Here is a 20,053-nt window from a genome sequence, read left to right on the forward strand (position 1 = left end):
GCTTTCCCAGGAGGAGCGGAAGGGACCTGCCGGGCCCCGCCGGCACCGCCGCCCCGGAGCGGCAGGGGCGCGCCGGGATGACGAGCCCGCGTTGCCGGAGGCGGGCACCGCCCCGCCCCGCCCCGCCCTGCACGTGCGCCGTGTTGCGGGGCCGCCGCGCCTGCGCGGAGGGCGGGTCTCGCGCGCCGGTGGCGGGCGGGGCGGGGCGGGGGCGCGTGCGCAGCGGCGGCGGTTGGTGCGGGGCTGAGCCGGGCCGGGCCGGGCCAGCCGAGCTGCCCGCGCTGCCCTCCCGTCCCCTCCCGGCCCGCCCGCTCGGTCACCGCCGCTCGGCACCGCTCCCGGGCAGCGGAGGAGGGCGGCAGGGGGCCTCGCCGCCCCCGCCATGTCGCAGGCTGGCATGTCTGAGACCTACGGTAGGTGGCCGGGGCGGGCCGGGGCGGGGCGGGGCGGGGGGACCCTCCTCCCCCTCCTCCCTGCGGGGGAGCGGGCCGGGGCCTGGGCTGCCCCTCCTGAGGAGCGGGCCGGCGGCCGCTGCCGAGCAGGGCGGGGAGGGAGGCGGCGGAGCAGGGGCTGAGGCCCGAGGAGCTGCGGGCGGCGGTTCCCCAGGCCGGGCTGGTGTCCCTGCCCCGGCTGCGGGGCTTGCCTTCCGTGCCCCTGCCCCGCAGCGCTGCCGTGTCCCGGCCCTGCCTCCCCCGCCCCGGGGCGCGGCGGGCGGCGTTCACCGCTGGCTTTCCTGGTGGGGGGGAGGTACTGACTCGAAGCGTGGGCGAAATGTGGGCGAGGGAGCTTGGACACCACTTGTTATGGTGGCGTGAATTCGGGAAGTTGCAGCGCGTGTCCTCTGGGAGAAGCTGCGCGTTGGTTCCGCTGGAGACGGTGTTCTTCTGCGGGTCAGGGTGCGGTTTCAGCCCGGTTGTCTTACCTGTGCAAGCATCAGAAAGAAGCGACTGTGAAGGGAGGGTGAGGGGCAAAGATTAGTGACCGTGTTAATATGTCCCGTTAACGTGTCGCTGTGTTAGCGTGGATGGGAAAGCATCGGCAGGAGCGGGAGTGCGGGCGCTGACGGGCTGTGTCAGTGCCTTCCTTGCAGGGAAGCATCACAGAGCAGCGCCAAGTCAAAAAGTTAGTCGGTGCTCGAGTTGCTGGCTGGGTGGAGGAGACGGGAAGTGACAGAATAGGGTTAAGTTCTTTATAACTTTGAAACAGTTCTGTCTGCTTGAATCAGTCTGCTTTTTCTCCCCTTTCCATAACATGATGTGCTGTAATATTTTTCTATTTAAAAATGCTATCACAAATGTAAGCATTTCCAGGGTCCGTATGGTAGGTTGTTGGAGAGTAAGATCAGAACTGAATACTGTGATAATACCCTTTCACTTGTCATTTTCTAGCTTTATAAGTTGCAATATCTTCTCCTCAGCAGCTGTTCAGACTTTATAGAGCTGGACTTGCATTTTCTTGCAATTAAACCAGAGTCTTGAAATAAGGAATAGATTGGGTAATTACAGCCATATTGAACACAACAACTCTGCTATCTGCAAGGAAGGCTGGCATGGGCATCATGAGTTCTTGTTAGTAGGCTGACCTGACTATTTCTGCTATGTAAGTCAGTTTATTTTCAATACCCTGGTCACTGGTGCTTATGTTGCAGATGTTTTTTCCCACTGATCAGTGCTTCATTGTACAGTAAATGCATGGAACTAAGGGGCAGAATGAGGCAAAAGTGTGGGGCAGCCCTTGATGTGCAAACACTAGGGTATCAAGACCCTGCTTATTTTTTTCATGCTTTCTTCAAACATATAAAACTTACATATAGAAACCAGAGAGGTGTGCTTCATTGATTTAGATGCAAATTTTAAATAATTCTTCATGCTCTGAACTCTTGTGATCAAGAACTGGGATCGCTTTGGCTGGTCTTGTAGGGGGATTGGTGGTCTCTAAGCAAATGAGTGAGTAAACAACCAGAGATGATGGACAGAAATTCAGCAGTGCTTCTCTCGTGATGCTGTAATAGTAAGTAAGCTAAATAGATTATTGTATCTTGAACAAGTACATTTCAGCATTTCTTGGGTTGTTCCAGTGATACAAAATAGCAATTGTAAGCCCACTGTAGCTGCCCATACTTTCCAATTGTTTTGATGTCTTAGATAACAAGCCCTTAAAATTGAAGGCTTGCAGTTGTTGTCGTCTTTTCCTTTTCTTTGTTAAATTTTTTGGTATGTTTATCTTTTGAGTTTCAGTGTTTGTTCTCTTCTTACAGAAGCTACAAAATTTCTGAGCTCTGAAGTACTTTAGAGTGTCAAGGTTTAGAGTAGACAGAAGAACAAAAACCAAGTTGAGCATAACATTTAATAGTTGCAGTATCATCTCTGACTGTGACAGTTACCAATACCTAATTTTGCAGTGTCCAGTTCCTGTATTTAGCAGCCCAATTGACAGTTCAAAGTAAACAGTATGATGTGATAAAATCTTGTGTGCTTGATGAACTCTCTGGGATTTAATGTGCTCAGTGTCCTCACAAACTGTTTTCTGACCAGCTGTTACAGTGGTCATCAAGGATGACAGAAGTATTAGGGCAGTTTCCCCCTGGTGGCTGAGATCAGTGGTCAGCTCAGTGCTGGAATCCTTGTAGTTACTGCCCTTGTAGGCGCTTATTCATGAGCTGGATTTTTCTTCGTATCACCTGGATTATGACCCATTCTAATTGCGTAACCTCAGGCTTTTCTCCCCATGAACATAGTCTCAGGAAGGTGGTTGGAGGTTTGGGGCTTTTTTTCAATGTCATTTTGATGTCTGACTTTTATATTACTATACTTTTGCTGTGAGGTTTCAACTTCTCTTCCCTTTGAAAGGAGAGTATTTTTTCAATATTTTTCTCAATCCATAAGAAATAAAGAGACACTGTTCTGGTCTGTGCTTTCTACCTATCATACCTCACTATCCACCTCAGTTAATTTACGCATCTCTTCCTGCTTGCTTTTCTTCCCTGAGTTCTTTTCTCTTTGTCAAATTCTGTCTGATATGAACCTTTTCTATTCACCTAGTCTTCCCAACTATTTCTGTCCTTTACTGTGATTCTTGTGTCTTCCTTCTTTTGAACCCTTCTATATAGCTACTCACAGCCTTGGCACTAAACTTGTTTGCAATCCATATTTTCTGTCTTGTAGATCTATTTCATCAGTTCTATATCTTCTGTTCTTAGCTTTCTAATCTGTTTATCTCTTTTCTGTTTTCTCTTTTTCAATTTATTTCCCTTATGAAGTGCCAAAACCAAAACAATCATGAATAGAAGAAAACTCCATTAATTTTGAGACTCAGTTTGGAAATAACATTTTCCTGCTGCTTTTGGGAGAGGAGAGGGTCATTCTTTAAAAATTTTATCTTATAACATTGGAAACAAATCTCTTCTCCATAGGAAAATTATTTTAACTCGAGTTTTCTGAAATGTAATGTCCTGTCTGCAGATAGTTACCATTTAACAACACTTACATGCTTTCTCCTGTTTCCCAATGCAAAATGTACATGGCTTTGTGTTACACTAAATATAGACTAACATGAAAATAGCTTACACTTAATAGGTAAATGTAAAGGTAAGAAAACTTTTGGGTTTTAGATGATAGAAGAAAGGTTGTGCTACCTTTGAGTAAATGTGATATGTAAGATTCCAGTCAAATCTATTTAGTCCCTACTTCACTGTGTTTTCTCCCACAGTATCTGCTACTCGCAGACTGGTCACAAGGGTTTATCAACCTTTGTCATTGTCAGAGAATGTTTAGTCTTTCTGTCCATTAAAAAAAAATATTCCTTTCGTTCTGGACAATTTGATTCAAATTGTCCAAATATCTGATGGTCTCTGCATTTGTGACCCAGGCTTTTGGTTTATTTCAAATCTGATTTTATTGCTTAGAGGGCATGGCTTGAGGATATAATTTGATCTTTCTCCTCTCCTCCCCCTTCTGTATTAGCAAGCATATAAGAAACAATTTAATTCTCGCTTTATTTTAGAGATTAAGCTGCAGTAGCTCAGAAGCTGTTCAGTTATTCCTCTGCTGAAGTAAACTTAAGTCAGAGGAGGAGGCTGGATGTCTGGGGGTGGTTTCCCCATCAACCATCTGTTTTTGCTGGTACTTGAGTCAAAGCCACAATTGTCTCCCTTCTTTCCTCTCAGCTCACCCTCCTCCTCCCTTAAACTTGTAGTTTTAGCTACTGTTGCATCTTTGGGGTGGAACCACAGTTTTACTCCTTTTCACCTATGCTAGAAAATAAGCTTTGTTCCCTGTACACCCTACCCAGTTTGGGATCAGGTGATGCGTGTAGCTCACAGAGGGGAGTAAACTGATTATTTATATTGCCTTACTTCATTAAACAGCCATGGTGGGCTGCCCTTCATCCCTTTATGCTTTCTCTAGTGCATGTTTTGTAACCCTTTTTCCTTTTGGCACAGAGTTAATTTTTCGTCCTCAATCCTTTCTGTATAATGATGATCGTATTTAGAGGCCAAGTACTTCAACTTTTCTAGACCTTTTCAGTAACCAGCATGCTAACAAGCATTTGTAACATCTGAATGATGTTGCTTTTCAGCTTTTCCAGGAGGGAGGAACAACAGAATTCAAAAGAGAAACTTCTCTAGGATGACAGGCTTGGCAGCTAACTGGAATGAAGTAACTTAACTCCTCTGGGAAGAGGAGGCCAAAAGGAAAAACTGGAGCAATTAAGCAGTAGCGCAAACATTAGAATGGGTTGCATTTGGTGAAGTTGCAAAGAGTAAATACATAAAAGGCTTTTATGTTAACAGTTTATCCACGAGCACTGGATAACACATTTCAGGAAATACGGAATACTTTGCATATTTAATAAACTGCAAGGAGGGACAAGAAAAAAAAAAAGGCCATTTGTTATTTTGAGAAATTTACCTAAAGTTGGAGTTTAAACTGATAGAAGCACAGTTATATTTGTGAATGTAACTTAAAAGTGTAATTTGCTCTATGAACCAGTATGTGTTTGGAGACATTGTTGCCTTCTTTAGTGCAGAAAGGTTTTGATTTTTTTATGGTAAGATTTTGGGATTTCCATTCTGTGGTAAACTAAAACACGTTTCTCTTCAGTACTGTAAACAAATGAAGTATAACTGCAGTTTCAGGTTTCATTGTAGAAAATCTATTGCTATTTTGGCAGTGGGAAATGTATTTTTTGTCAACCAAGTAAGCAGACAGTGAGTCAGCTTCTAAGTGATTTATTTGTAGGAAAGATTACCTTTTAAAGTTGTCTGGTGCACTAGAGTCTCAGTTAGAATTGGGAGTCTATTATGAAGTGCTGTTAGAGCATGTTACCAATTTAAAGATATTAATATAAAATCCCCAAATACCACTCTTGCTTTCAGAGTAAAATGCAAAGCTGTTAAAACACCCCAGGAAAAATACGCTGCTGTTCTGAACTTATTCCAAGTCAGCCCGTAACAGTGACACCAGTGGTCTCAATTTCTCACTGGCCTACAGCTGGTCTGTGTAAAACAGAGCAGCATGTTAAGTTTGCTGTTCCTCATAGTTTTGTAGGTTGCACAAACATGGTTTCATGCACCATGCTTAATGACCAGTGCTTACAATCACAGAGCAAATTAATGTAGGAAGAGTTTTGGTTTTGCTCTTTTCCTGGTTTAGTTTTTTTACAGTAGCTGTTATACTATGGTCAATAATATGAGTCTTCCATAGAAAAAAAAGAAAGGTAGACTTGAATTTTGTAGCGGTTTTTAACAAGAAAATCTGACAAACAGCATTCACCAGATACATGGAGAACCAATTTTGACTGGATTTTTTGAAAAATTGCAGAAACCAGAAACAGATTATTTTATTTGTGACTGTGTTTCAGAACATCTTGCACTTTGAGAAGCTCTCTGAAAGTGGTAAAACCAGTGAGATTACACACACCCACAGTAGCTTAAATATACATGAAGGTACAAAAGGCAGCTAACTAGTTATATTTGGTCCATAAAAAAGAGAAATTTGGCTTTCTCTCAGAGGTGAGTTTTTCTTAATGTAACACTTTGGGGCTATTTATGGTATTTACATTTCATAATAACAGGGAGATGAGATAGAATGAAGCGTTCTCATTCAGCGTGTTTTGCAGTTGAGATGACATGAAGGACCCTTCTTTGCAGGAGATAACACACACCATTTTCACAACCTGAAGCAAAATCCTTTTTGTAACTAATTTTTTCATCCAGAAAGCATGAACAGCTGGGTGGGGGCGTGAAGAATGAGAGGAGTTTGAAACAGAATGTCTTGAGTGTGTAAATGGTCGTATTTGTGAGCAAGAAGCAGCAATCTCTTTCTGGGAAGGGTAGAATACAGACTCCATACCAAGCCTGTTGCAACATTCGAAACAAGGGAAATAATGCAAAAGTAAAATGTACAAAAAAAAAAAAATATATATATATCTCCTTGGTAAAATACTACCTCATTTTCAATATGAATAAAATTTGGAAGTCAGGTGAAGGCAACAGATGGTGGACATTTCCAGGATTCATAGCCCTGTGTTGCTAGTGACTTTTCAACAGTGGGAATTTTCTTACAACATGAGAAAATTCCTTGTTGCTTTTACCACTGCTAGGAGGTGTTCATGATGAACCATAACAAATAATTTCTGCATGAAATGGATGAGCACATAGATTTGTGTGCATGTTCAATTCAATTTGTAAGACTAAAGACTCAAATGAGATTCTGATAGAGTAACATATTGGTATTTTGTCTTACTTAGCATTGCGTAGGGTTTTTTTTTATTCTGCCATCTCCTCAGCCAATGTGTAACTCATTTGGCAGCTCTGATCACTGCTAATGAAGTTAATGTTAGGTTTTTCTTTTGTTGATACTGCAAACTTAATCCCTCTCATTGCATGCTTCTGCAGACTTGCTATGTTTAGAAGAGAAACTGTGCAATAAAGTAATAAAGATTATGGTAAAAAAAGCTGCCGGTGGTTGAAAAATATATTGTGAATCTTTCAGGGGTTGTAAAGGTTAGCTTGATGACTGTATATTAGGGGAAGCAATTGTAAACTTTCTAATTCAATGTATATGTTTGAGAGTGGTAAGAGAAGGAAGCTTTTTTCAGTCTTTAGCCACACTGAAAGCAGATCTGAGGAGGTGGTATTAAAGCATTATACACAACTGTTAAAACAATACAAATGGATCACAAATCGTGATTACAGATTTTACTAATGAATACTGATGTAAATGGTTCATAAATAGGTATGTGATAGAAGTATCTGAATCTTAGTTTAGCATGTGGAAAAAATATGAAAGCAGCCATCCCAGAATAAAAATTACTTTTTGCCTGTAAATATTGTAGCTGTTCCAGCTTCACAAGTATTAAAACAAAGTATGAGTAGTAAGCAGTTAGGATAGAAAAGTTCAAATTAATGTGAATAAAACTTGTAAAAAAATTAGTAAGTACAAAACCATAGATTTTAAGAAGCCCCATTATTATAGAGGGCATTTGTACTGACTATAGCTAATAGCTTACATAACCTTATAAGAGGTTGCTGAAATACAAGCCAAGCATACACCTGTAATTCAGCCTATTTTAACTGACTTCAGCCGTTTCCATCTCTTGTCATTCTTGTATCTCCGTTACCAACTAGAATTCTTAGCTCTTACTTTGTAACATCACTGTTGAGTATATTGCATTATTCTTCAGATTTGTTTTAGTTTGCTAATTTTATCAGCTGTTCCCTCCTCTTTGAAATAGCAGCTACTAGAGAATAGCTGGCTTGTGTATGTGGTCTCGTGACAAAAATGTGAGCATAAATTTAACAGTTTTTTGTATGTGTGTCTTTCAATCTTCAGATTTCCTGTTTAAGTTCTTGGTCATAGGAAATGCTGGAACTGGAAAATCCTGTTTACTACACCAATTTATTGAAAAGAAATGTAAGTATATGTGAGCACAGTAAAAGTTCTCCATTGCTTTGTACCACAGATGAAGGTGCTGGCTACATAAGTATGGAAGTTCCTATGATCCTCTTGCTTGTATAAATGAGGATTTTGACTGAGAATTATGTTCAGAACTAGGCTGTAAATCTTCACTGCACCCTGTTTCTCTCTAATGAAAAGCTTGATATTGTGCAGTATTCTCGTTTACTCTCAACTAAATACAAGAGGTTGTTGATGAAAATACAGATTTATTTTTTTGTGACCATTATCCTTGCAGGTATGGGCTTGGAGCTTTTAAAAAAAATATTGAGCAGATGAAAGAAAAGAAAGCCTGTTAGAAGTTAAGTTTCCCAACATGTAGACTCTTTCTAAATACATAGACACTCCATGTTCTTTGTTAAGGACTATGTTCTATGATAAATACTGGTAGAGACTCCATTCTGTGTTATTTAGAGATTAATAGATTATAGAAAAAATAATTTCCTGTTGTGTAGTGCATTTAGCATCATGATTAAACAAAAAAAAAGATTTACAAAGGTTTCTAAATGCCTTGTAAGGCAAACGTTACCTTTCTCAACTGAATGATAATTCACCTTATCTGTTGAGGAACAGCTCTTGGATAATGTGCCATCACCAAGGGAGCATTACATGATTCTGTGAACCATCACTTATGGTCTGTTGTATATTGTTGAGAATCTGTGATAGCAACACTGTACATATAGCAAATATCTTAACTTAGTGCGTTGAAGAAGAAGTAGCTCTTGCTTATTTATGGGCAGGACCATCTTTGTGTTCTGCTTTTTCATTCATTTTAACTATAATGGCATCAAAATGTTAGAAAACACAGGTGAAAACCAAAAATTGTCTTGTTGTTTATTAATGGGAACTGAAGAAGATTTTATTAAGGCAGGCCTTTCTAGTAGTAATTTTGAATTGAATAGGATGTTCAAAAAGTGTAAGAATGTTTATTTCTGCATTGTGGCAGTAGACTTATTAGTGACACTGAATTTGATGTTTGAGGAAGTAGCTTGTGATTTGAACACTGAAGAGTTTTGATTATATGTAAGTTGGATTAGGTTTAAAGTATTCACTCTAAATATTCTTCAAATAAGTCTTTTTCTTTTTTTTTCTTTTTTTAGTCAAGGATGACTCAAATCATACTATAGGAGTGGAGTTTGGTTCAAAGATCGTAAATGTTGGTGGTAAATATGTAAAATTGCAGATATGGGATACAGCAGGACAAGAGAGATTCAGGTACCCTTTTCAATTGTTTTATTAAATATTTGTTATTAAATTATTGCTGTGAGTGTTGGGTATTTTCTCTCAGCTCTTAAGTCCACATAGTTTCTTGGTCAGGGGAATTTTGTCTGCTTTCATACTATTAACTAGGCCAGGTTTTCCAAGCTGGACATAGCAACATAGATCCATTGCTTTCAGTAAATCAATGCTGACTTGCAGGATCTGAGGGTCTGCCTTTTTTTTCATTGGATATTTTCTGGGATAATTGAGGTATGTGAGTAGAATAGATGGCTAAAAGTTTCTTCGCCAGCCAGACTCAGAATGCTTTTTTAACTGCCTGTGCTTAACTCCATGTTTAGAAGACCTTCTGTTGGTTGGAATAAGTAAATGCCAGTAAATTGTAGACTGTTAATCTGCATAAGAACAAACAATTTGATAATATATTTTTTTATTAGAGGGGGAAAAAATCAGTTGTTAAGTTTGTTTGGCTAAACACACTTCTACAAAGACTGAGATCTCCGTTTCTTGAAGAAAAAGCAGTGTATTTGTATCAGAACCACTAATGTACTTTTAATGCTATTTTTTAACTGTGTCATACATCTGAGGCATAGATCAAACTCAATAAAGATCTAATGTATTCCTGAGTCTATTTACCATCAAAAGGACATCACAGTTTTATATATTGAGGAGGATTATTTGGTTTTATTGTGGAGGTCAGTGGTTTATAAAGGTGGCTATAGTGATAGAAGTCTGAGTCATGGGCAGGAATCCAGATAAATGTCCTGTATTAGACAAGTTATTTGCATACCTCCATGACTAGGCAAGGCTAGGCAGTGCTATGTAGTCTGTATTAATGAGATCTCTCCAGTGTGTTGGCCAGGTATCCTGGGATTCTGACGAGCTTGAAGGCTCTATACTTTCAGATGCTCAGGCTACTTCTGCTCTTTCAAGTTTAGAGTGTTCACAGACTTGCAGAGCCTTCTTTTCTGTGGCATTTTATAATCTAATTCTTTTTAAGGCTGATCAGCCTCTGTGTACTTAGCAGTCTATTTTCTTCTTCCTCTACCATTTGAAGGATGCTTTGCTTTGCTTTCCTTGCTTCTTCCTCTTCAACTTAGAGTCTTAAATTATTCAATGACAGCTACTTTGCTAATTCTCTCCTCACTACTGAGAGTTCAAATATAAGTTAACGATGCTGTTTTCATGCCATAGGTATCACCATCAGCTCCCAGTTCTCTATTGGGCCGTGTACTATGATAACTTGTAGCTTCAGCAGCACACTGGTCATAATGGACTTTGAGAATCCCTATACAGCTATATTTAGTGAAAAAGCTTTGTTAGAAATCTAATTGTCAGTAATCTGCACTTGCACAGGTGATAATGTTGTCTAAAATACACTTTATTTAAAATATGTAAATTAAAATTCTGTCTTGTAATCAAGATTGCATTTTATTAACGCAGATTTGAAACAATGGAGATACTACGTAGATGTACATGTGTAATTGTATTTCAGGTCTGTAACAAGGAGTTACTATAGAGGTGCTGCAGGTGCTCTGCTTGTCTATGATATAACCAGGTAAGAAAGCTAGCAACTCTTTTGCTTATAGACTATCAGATACAATTAACACACATTGATCCCCCAAGTACCCAGTCCTCTAACAGAGAATGGACAGGAAGAAAAGAAAATAGTAAAAAGTATTGCTTTTTTAGTCTGTATTTAAGTTTTGGAACTTGCTTACATGAGGTACTATGGATATCATAAATGTGAACAGTCTCAAAGGGAGGACTGGCCGACCAGTAGCTCTTCTAATCACAGTGGACTATATGCAACCACTCACTCAGGAAGCCTTGCAGCAGAAGCTAAGAGCAGACTTCAGGCACTTTTCTGTAATAGGTCATCCTCTGGAGAAGGTAGCTCTACCTGAACTGTATTATTCCCATTCCTTAACTATAGCTCAAAATTCTGTTTCTCTCTCCATCTTTTTTTTCAATATTATAGGTAGCCAGTAGAATAACTTACCATGACACATTTCCCTTTTTTTTCCTGGCCACCATTGACTGATACTTGTCAGAGAATTTTTGTGTTGGTCAATGATGATTTGCTAGATCTGTTGCTTTTTGTCCTGTGAGTGGAGTGCTCACTGGGCAGTTTGTGAAATCTGTTTTGTGTGCTTAAGGTCAGTTAGACTCATGCATCAATCCTGCTGCTTGAAGGCTTTATCTCTGACCACCACTATCACGATTAACGGGGGTGTGCAGTGTAACTGCCTGCACTATTATTGCTCTTGACACAAATGAGAAACTTCAGGCACACAATTCTCCACAAGTGTGGTAAAGTCTTACAATCCCACCTGAAACTTAAGTACCGGTTGAATTCCATGTTCAACAGTAACTCATTCTGTCATCCCAAAATTTCATTTGCAAAAGGCTGAAGCTAGATTAGCACTTAAAATTTTGCCTTTGCACATTAACAGGGTGTTTTATTATTGTGCGTATTTATTTATATATTGTAGTTGATCTTGTCTTGCTTTTTAAAAACTTTCAAGTTTTTAAATAGTTTCATGAAGGAACTTGATACTCTTCCCAGTTCATAGCTGGTACATTGAGATGTGTAGGTGACTTGCTTGACTAGCAGCAATTTGTGGTTTGCCACAAATACAGATTTGCTTTCTGAGATTTAGTTCAGTGATTTGTTCACTAGAAATGAATGCATTCTAATAAAGGATGTCATTTTCTACGTAGCCGGGAAACCTACAACGCACTTACTAATTGGTTGACAGATGCAAGAATGTTAGCAAGTCAAAATATTGTGATAATACTGTGTGGAAACAAAAAGGATCTTGATGCAGATCGTGAAGTTACTTTTTTAGAAGCATCCCGGTTTGCACAAGAAAATGGTAAGTAGTACAAAATCTTCATTAGTTATTCAAAGATGCTTAATACTTAAAATTAATTTTTGTGCAGCTGGGGAGTATTTTGTCCACTGTACCTTGTCAGATATCTACAGAAAAGAGAGTTCTGCCAGAACATGAGGCATAGGGAGAGGAGAGGGCCTGCAGCGAGAAGTACATGTACTATTTAAGTCAAACTACTAGCAATTTTTCCAGTTGCAGCTGCTACTTAAGTAATGCCTTCTTCGTGGAGATGTATTCCCTAGGGAATGTAATACAACTTAGGGTACTACCTTGCTGCCAAAGGGCTAAGGAGGAAATGAAGAGCACAATTTCCTAGTTTTCAGCATCTTACAGATTCTATAAATTATAGAATATAATCTATAGGGTTGGATGGAATGTGCTGCAGTTGGGAGCAATGAGTTTTACTCGGCGGGGGGGAACTGAATTCAGTGCATGGCATGGATTCAGAGGACTATTGCCTGGTCTGTGGTATTCAGAATTTCCAGTCTGAGGAGACATTTCTGTGGTGGTTAAATCCAGTTTTAGTATCTGTGCTGCAGTTGTGCCATCAGTAAAATCTAATTTTGCTTTTATAAATCAATTAGAAATAGTATGTTCTACCAACTGCGGCTGCAGGCTGTCCTTTTACTTATAACTTTCTATTTATGGGGAACTATATAAAGTTAGTTGGTTTAATGTGCTAATTTGCATACACAGCCCAGATTATTATCTTTATATTCCAACTTTGTAGTTTTAATGTATAAATTTCAGAGGAAGTTTTTTGTGGTTTTGCTGTCAAAAGCTAGTTTACCTGGACCATACTATTTGACAATAGTTCTCCTCTAATAAAATGTTTATTGTTTCTAGCTTTCATGCTTTGAATTACTAGATCAGATATTCCAGACTTGCTTTTGAGATTGTTTTTCTGGTGTCAAATGCAGAGCTGATGTTCTTGGAAACAAGTGCACTAACAGGGGAAAATGTTGAAGAGGCCTTTGTACAGTGTGCAAGAAAAATACTCAATAAAATTGAATCAGGTAAATCGAGATTTATATTATTTTAATGTTTGTGGGTTTTTTCCTGAAAAATGAAGGTACATGTGAAAATACTGCCATTCAAAGTCTTCTGATAGAATCAACCCAGAGAACCAAAAAAGAGCCCATTTGTTCTATAGCTGCTTCCCACGTGTTTTAATAGGGATGGGCATCTAAGTTAGATCTGTATATCTAAAAGGGAAGTGGTGTGATTTGTGGTTGTTTTTACACAGCTCTGAGTGTAGGCTGTGCATTCTGTTCGGTTACTGTGTCCCCAAAAACATCAAGCCTAACATCAGACAGTTTTACCAATGCAGAATAAAAACCTAATATCAGAGCAGACATAACTTTTATTCTGCTTCTCATATGTAGCAGGAAATACAGTAAAGAGAATTTGAACAATAATACCAAAAATTTCAGGGATGTTTCCTAGCAACTGTGTTAGAAGTGACCTTCCTGCCTCTTGGTTGAAACCATTTTTACTTTTGCAGATCTAGAAATATACCATAAGCTGCTCAGCACAAGTGGGCAGGTTTCTATTTGAGACAGGCTTCTAAGTGTTAGGTGTCATTACAGCTAATTTGCATTCCAGTTTTTCTCTCTTATTTTCTAGTTGTTTGATATCTTCAAAGTTTCAAGTTATTTGCCATATTGAAAAATCTGTCTTAGACTATAACTACATATTTTGAATGCCAAACACAATTTTTTTAGACTAAATGAATATGGTGGTTTTTGTAGGAGTTTCCTGATTACTGTATCAAATCAATGCCAAACAGCAGCTTTTATTTTAAACAAGCAAGCAAACAGTGATCTGAATTATTCAGAGGGATTCTTTGTTTTGGGTTTGTGTTTGGTTGGTTTTTTTTAGACTAAATGTATCTAATCTTGGCCAGTCCATTATACAGCCATTAGAACATTTCTGAAGGCACAGGGTATGGAGCAGGCAGAAATGGATACCAGAAGTAGGGAGGGTTGAGGTAATTTCCTCCAGGGACTGTGCTTTATGGAATCCTGCTATCAGATTGATCCATTTTTGTTTGGCTTGGTATCTCCTTGTATATTAGTCTCTGAAAGCAGGTGTTTCTTAACTGTGTTTGCACAAAACATTTTGGACATTTCCTTTGTTGGAAGTAGTTAGTGCAGATATGTTTCTTGTTGCAGCTTAACTCAGACAAACTGCTTTGTTGTTACGATTAAGGGCACACAGTTTAAATTATAGGAGAAAATTATGCAGGTTTGGAATTGCCTAAAAGTAAATGGAATTTCCTAAAAGTAAACAGAATTGCAATAGATCTCTCCGTATCTAGAGGAGAACATAATTAGCTTTTTTTAAAAAATCTAATATTATCAGATAAATTGTAATGTATTATTTGCAAGTGATCCATCTATCTTCTTGTGACCATTTTGTTTCTCATCAGGAGAACTGGACCCAGAAAGAATGGGCTCAGGTATTCAGTATGGAGATGCTGCCTTGAGACAGTTGAGATCACCACGTAGAGCACAAGCACAAAGTGCTCAAGAATGTGGGTGTTAAAGAAACAAAATGCAAATTCCCAGATACTCACTTTAGATACAGAAGGTAAGGTTACAAAAAAATCTCAGGGTGTTGGGTAAATTACTATATTTCATAAATGTGCTGTATCAAGTACTTGGCTTTTTCACAGTTAGCCTGTGGAGTAGCATAGAATATAGTGAAATAATGTGCAGTAAAATTGATTTATTTTTTATATTGATTTTTCTTCTACAGTCTGCCCACTAAAGCAAGACTAGTGCTCTTACTGAGTATTTACAGATCTTTGCTTAGTCTGAGTAATGTTGTGGAAAACACTGAAAAATTCTGTATTCCTGACATACATTGTTGCCCCAATAGTTACCTAGTGCACTGCAGAGAAGGTGACTCATTTATGTTATATTGTGGTGCACTATCTTGTCAAAAGCTATTATATAGTCTTTTCTGAAAATACAAAATTTAAAGATTGAGAGTTGAAAATTAAAGGTAATACTGGATTTCAGACTCGTTCTTTTTTCCCACCTAAAATCAGCCAAAGTGGTCCTGATTCCTGTCTGCTATGAGCAGAAATGTCAGCAGGAGAATTGCAGTGTTTGCTGCTTAAGCAGTGTTGCCATCTGAAGTAGCTCTTCCAGGGCTGCTGCAGCCTATGGGATGGCTGTGCAGCTTTCTAAAATCTTCCAAAGACATTCTTCGGAGGAAGTGAGAAACAGATTTTTCCCTTTAGCAGTGATAAGGGAAGAGACCTGAAAGTCACACAACCTGCTCCCAAGAACAGCTTGGGGGTTAGTCAGTCTTCTAAAAAGTTGTCCTTAAGACATCTCTCTATATTCATGGATTTTACTTAACTCCTTGCAGTATGTAAGCAGCTGATAAACAGTCCTTTCTCTCTCACTCAGTGAGAGTAATTAAGGAATTGCTATGTAATTATTCTGATATAATTAATCTTTATTTCTCTATTACAAGGACAGTGATAGCAAACAAGTAGTGCAAGCCTAGTTACGGCATTTTTACTGAGTTCATTTTTCATCACTTTGAGCTCACCAGCAGAAGCTTTACAGAACGTTAAATAAGGAAGCACATCAGTCTCTGTTCTCATAATTCTTTCTGTATTCTGGCATCTTAGCACCCAGTCAAGAGCACAGAATTTTAAATAATGGATAGGAATTCTTGAACTGATTTTCTCCCTTATTTTCCTCCCATAAAATATACTCCAACTAAGAGACTGCTGGAAGAGGGCATTAATTTAGTCCATCTGCAGTACAGCTCTGCAAGAGTGAAGAGTTATTGATCTTATTTCAAGAGCTGAGCTTTCAGATTGATGGGATGAAGATAATTGATGGAGTTCTTGTGTATTTTACAGCTGTCCTTGCAAATGATGTTTGAAGAAACAGACAAAGCTTGAAGGCTATACGGTTTTTAAAAACATCTTTCGACTACCTACCAACAGAGCAGACCACTGCTGACAGAGAGGTGTGGTGTGGGGCAGGAATGTTCATGTGACACAAGTGTCTGCCAAGTGAACTTGATAATTAGGTGGACAGTATTAAGACTCACACCTGTATGTAAACTTTTTTCCATTGCCTATTTTTGTTCTTTCACCTCTAGTTTAAAGCATTGCTATATACTGTAAATACTGTAACAGTAAATTTACAAAGCATGGTATACTTATGTATGCTGATAGAATGTTGCACTACGAGCAGTTTAATATTTTATTTTTTTATCATATAAACAAACTTAACTGAGGTAGGCTTTGTCATGTTTGTTTGTTGCACAATAGTTCATATTTATGACCTGAATTACAAAACCACTGGCACTGTCAGTGAGGGATTATTGTTTTATTTTTTCCTAATTAGTTGGCCACATTCTAACAAGCTGTTGACATGACTGATTCTTAGCATATGGTTAGGACCCATACCTGTGTTTAATAATAAGTTGGAAAAGTAGTTTTTATTGATGTTTGCTTATCTTATTTTGTCACGGTTCTGAAATAACTTCTGAAGCTCTTTTAAGTCTCTCAGTTGGCTGTTGACTGACTTAAATTTCTTTTCTTGGTCCTGATGTTTTGTGTAGCACTGGCATCATGGAAGTGGAATGTATCTGTGAACAGAACTGTGCATCTCTGTGTGTTGTAATTCTAGGGCAGGGGCATGGGCTTATGGAGAATTATCACAGTAGGGGTTCTAACATCTTATCCCAGAGCAATTAGCCATGGAAATATGATCTCTGTTGAAGCATTTCTGGTGAGGTACACACTGAACCAAAATGTGTTCTTCTGAAGTATCCTGTATGTATGTATGGAATTCAAAATAGTATTTTTTCTTCTTAAACATTTGTAAAGTACGATTATGTACTTATGTACAGGAACTTAAATTTTAAAATTAGATTTTAAAACTGGGAACTTAGTCTGTCTTGCTGGAGCTCTACCTTTGAACTTCATGTGAATCCACTGTAGGCTTCCCACATTGACCCCAGGAGACCCCATGATGGAAAGAAAAAAAACAAGCATACTACTTGTTTTTTTTCTTCCTGTGAAACTCATCAAGGTGAATGTGAGCCTTGGTATTGATACTTTTTAAAAATACGTTAAAACACCCATTTCAGACTTTATTTTCTGCCCTCTTTTTTATTGTGGCAAAGAGGCACAGAGCAGGAGATTAGGAAGCCTGTCCTCATTCAAGGTTCAAGGGTTCAGGGTCCAAGGGGGAAAGACCAAACCACAAGTATTGCATATGATTTTTTACAGTGCCATGACAACTGATCAGCTAAGAGACCTGTGGCTTTTGTTTTGCCAGAGAAGGAGCTGCAGAACTAAGCTTGTGTTCCTGGAGGTAGCTAAGCTCAACCAGCTAAGGGGGGCAATTAGACTTGTTCTGATGGAAATAACTAATTACTTGTATAACTAGAAATGGGATGGCTCCTAGGAAGTGTAAATTAACACAATTAGTAATTTGATCAAAACTCAGTATTGAAATTCCCAGTTCAAACATGCTGTATTATTTTCTATATGTGAATCTTTTATATTGAAGGGTCACTTGTCAAATGCACATTTAAAAAACTATATCAGAAAAGTGAACTGATGCTGTAATTTAGAGGGCAGTTAAAGCACAAGAGCAAAGGAAGAATGCTACCCATCTTTCATGGAATTAGAATTGAGTTTAAAACCATTTCTTTCATCTTGACATTTTTGGTTCAAATGTATGCTTATCTGAATATTACACACCTTAGGTCATCTTTGAATTAAAAGGAATTTAGCGCTTTGTAGTTGAAAATCCTAGCTTTACTTCTAAAAAGGCTGTTGGGTCCAAAGACTTACATAGGAGAGAGAGAGAGAACGTATTTTGTTATATTGGATTGGGTGTATTGCATAACCAACAACAGTCATTCCCAAGGTGTATTCTCTTCCTGGCAAGTGTGTAAAGTATTTTTTGAAGCACCTTAACTGTGCATTTACTAGAACATCAAAGAACTCCAACTAAACTTACCAGTCTTAATCCTCATTCAATTTATTTTGGCTTCCACTACTCAGAACTGGAAGTAATTACCTAAAATAGGTCCTGGGAAGTAGATGTTGGATGCAGTTGTCTCATCCACCCATCCAAATGGTATATTATTAACTGAGATGTGTTGTGTTTCTGCCAGAGCTGGGGAGGGAAAGGTGTTGGTTTCAAAACCTCAAATCAGTTTTACAATCTAATAAGCAAATGCTGAGTATGCACTTCCCAGCTGGGACACAGCACAAGTCAAGCTTAAAGTCTCTCTCCTGTCACTGTTAATGGTTGAAGTGGTGTTGCCTGTTGATCAAAACTTCTTTCCATTATTACAGTAGCAGATGAAAGGAGTCGGAGATTGTTACTTAATTCTGTTGCTTTTAAATAAAAATTTTAGGGGTTTGGCAGGGACTTCCTTGTACTTCTTCCTGTCCTTTTTCCTTTACATATATGACTGACCTCTTTTCTATACTTGATTCTTAAAATAATTTTGGTCAGGTGTCTGTGGTTAAGAAGTAGTAGGCATAGTTTTATTCTTTCTGTAACCAAGTGTCTTAACCTGTTCCCTTCCTACCTGGAAGGAAATAATAGCATCATTATAGGAGTTTTTACATTGTTTTTACAATTTTTTTAATGTATATCCTTACCATATACACATTAACCAAGTTAATGTGCATGTTTTGTAGTATTGCAACCTTTTACGCTGCATATCCTATATTTTAAAAATAAACTTTCTAAATTGGCAAATCCTGAGGGAAATACTGTTGGAAGCAATAGCTCTCACCAGTGCAAGCTATATTCTTTACTGTTTCTCCTCTGAGGGTTTTTTATTTCTAAAAATAAACATCATGCCAATTACAGCCCTGGAATAGATTTTAAGCTTTAGCATTATAGTTGATAACAGCAAACCAAACTTAGCTCACCTATACATTAAATGATAAATAGGTTAAATTGTATGTTTTTAGCATAAAATTCTTACTTTACCAAAGCAAGATGGCTTGGAGACTTACACAAAATAATACTGGGTACCTATATCCTAAGATTTATTGGATGTGGAGCTTTAGCTGTTCAGACCTTTCAAAGATTTAAATGTCTTATTAAAGCTTATGTCTTGCCTTTTAATCAGTATGTTGGCCTACACTATTTCATTTAATGCTTGTATCTAGCACCCAATAAAGAATCTTCCTTGATTTTCTAGGTGTCTTACAACAAATTCTATTTACTTGTACAGGTTTTGCCTGCTAAGTGAAGTCTAACACATGACAAGTGTTAGGTGGTCTTAGAAAAACTCTTCTGATAAATTCATTGCACAGACAGTATGGGGCTAGGAAAGCAGCAGCAGATTCTAAAGAAGCTGGACTGCTTCACTGTTTCCCAGGAGCAGGGCCTCATCACCCTGACATGGGAGGGCCCCAACCCTGCAACACCCCTGCTGCCACCCCCTTAGAGGAACATCCCTTTTGCGTGCCCTTGAGAAGTCATGGCTGCAAAGGTGCACTTACTTTCCTTGTGTCTGAGATGGATCTTTCTAGATCTCTTAGAGAAGGTGGCTTCAGAAGTTTAGCTTCTTTACAGCAGTAAGCAAGGGGAAATACAGAATGCATTTGTGCTTAAGAATTCTCCAGGCTCTGAGGCAAGTCACAGCTGACCCATCTCTTAACCATTCTTTGTATTCAGCTAGGATGCCTATGGCTTAAAAGTACATAGCTCCCTTAAGTCCTTAAAAAAATGTATGCTCTAAAAAAGCCCAATTACTAATTTGTATTACATTCTATATGCTGGATTAAACATTATTAAAATCTCAATAAATACACTAAATACAGAGATTAAAAATACCAGGTAGCTTTGGTTTACTTCATTTACTGTAGAGCCAGCAGCACATAGAACTTCAGTACACCCATCCTTCAATAGCTCTGCAAGATTATACTTGTTCTTAGTGATGCAGCTTTATGTTTAGTCCCATGTT

At 38.7% G+C, this 20,053-nt stretch overlaps 1 protein-coding gene across 1 annotated transcript; it reads left to right on the top strand.

Annotated features, from left to right (window-relative positions):
- Positions 1-208: 208 nt before the first annotated feature.
- On the top strand, positions 209-19,282 carry RAB4A (RAB4A, member RAS oncogene family). The gene is made up of 8 exons (XM_051614962.1): positions 209-413; positions 7,836-7,916; positions 9,059-9,173; positions 10,672-10,734; positions 11,901-12,055; positions 12,994-13,089; positions 14,505-14,665; positions 15,960-19,282. The coding sequence occupies exons 1-7, from the start codon at positions 383-385 to the stop codon at positions 14,618-14,620; spliced, it is 657 nt and encodes a 218-aa protein (XP_051470922.1). The 5' UTR covers positions 209-382; the 3' UTR covers positions 14,621-14,665; positions 15,960-19,282.
- The last annotated feature ends 771 nt before the right edge of the window (positions 19,283-20,053 follow it).

This window comes from Apus apus, chromosome 3, assembly GCF_020740795.1.
Source record: "Apus apus isolate bApuApu2 chromosome 3, bApuApu2.pri.cur, whole genome shotgun sequence".
NCBI classification, from domain to species: Eukaryota; Metazoa; Chordata; class Aves; order Apodiformes; family Apodidae; genus Apus; species Apus apus.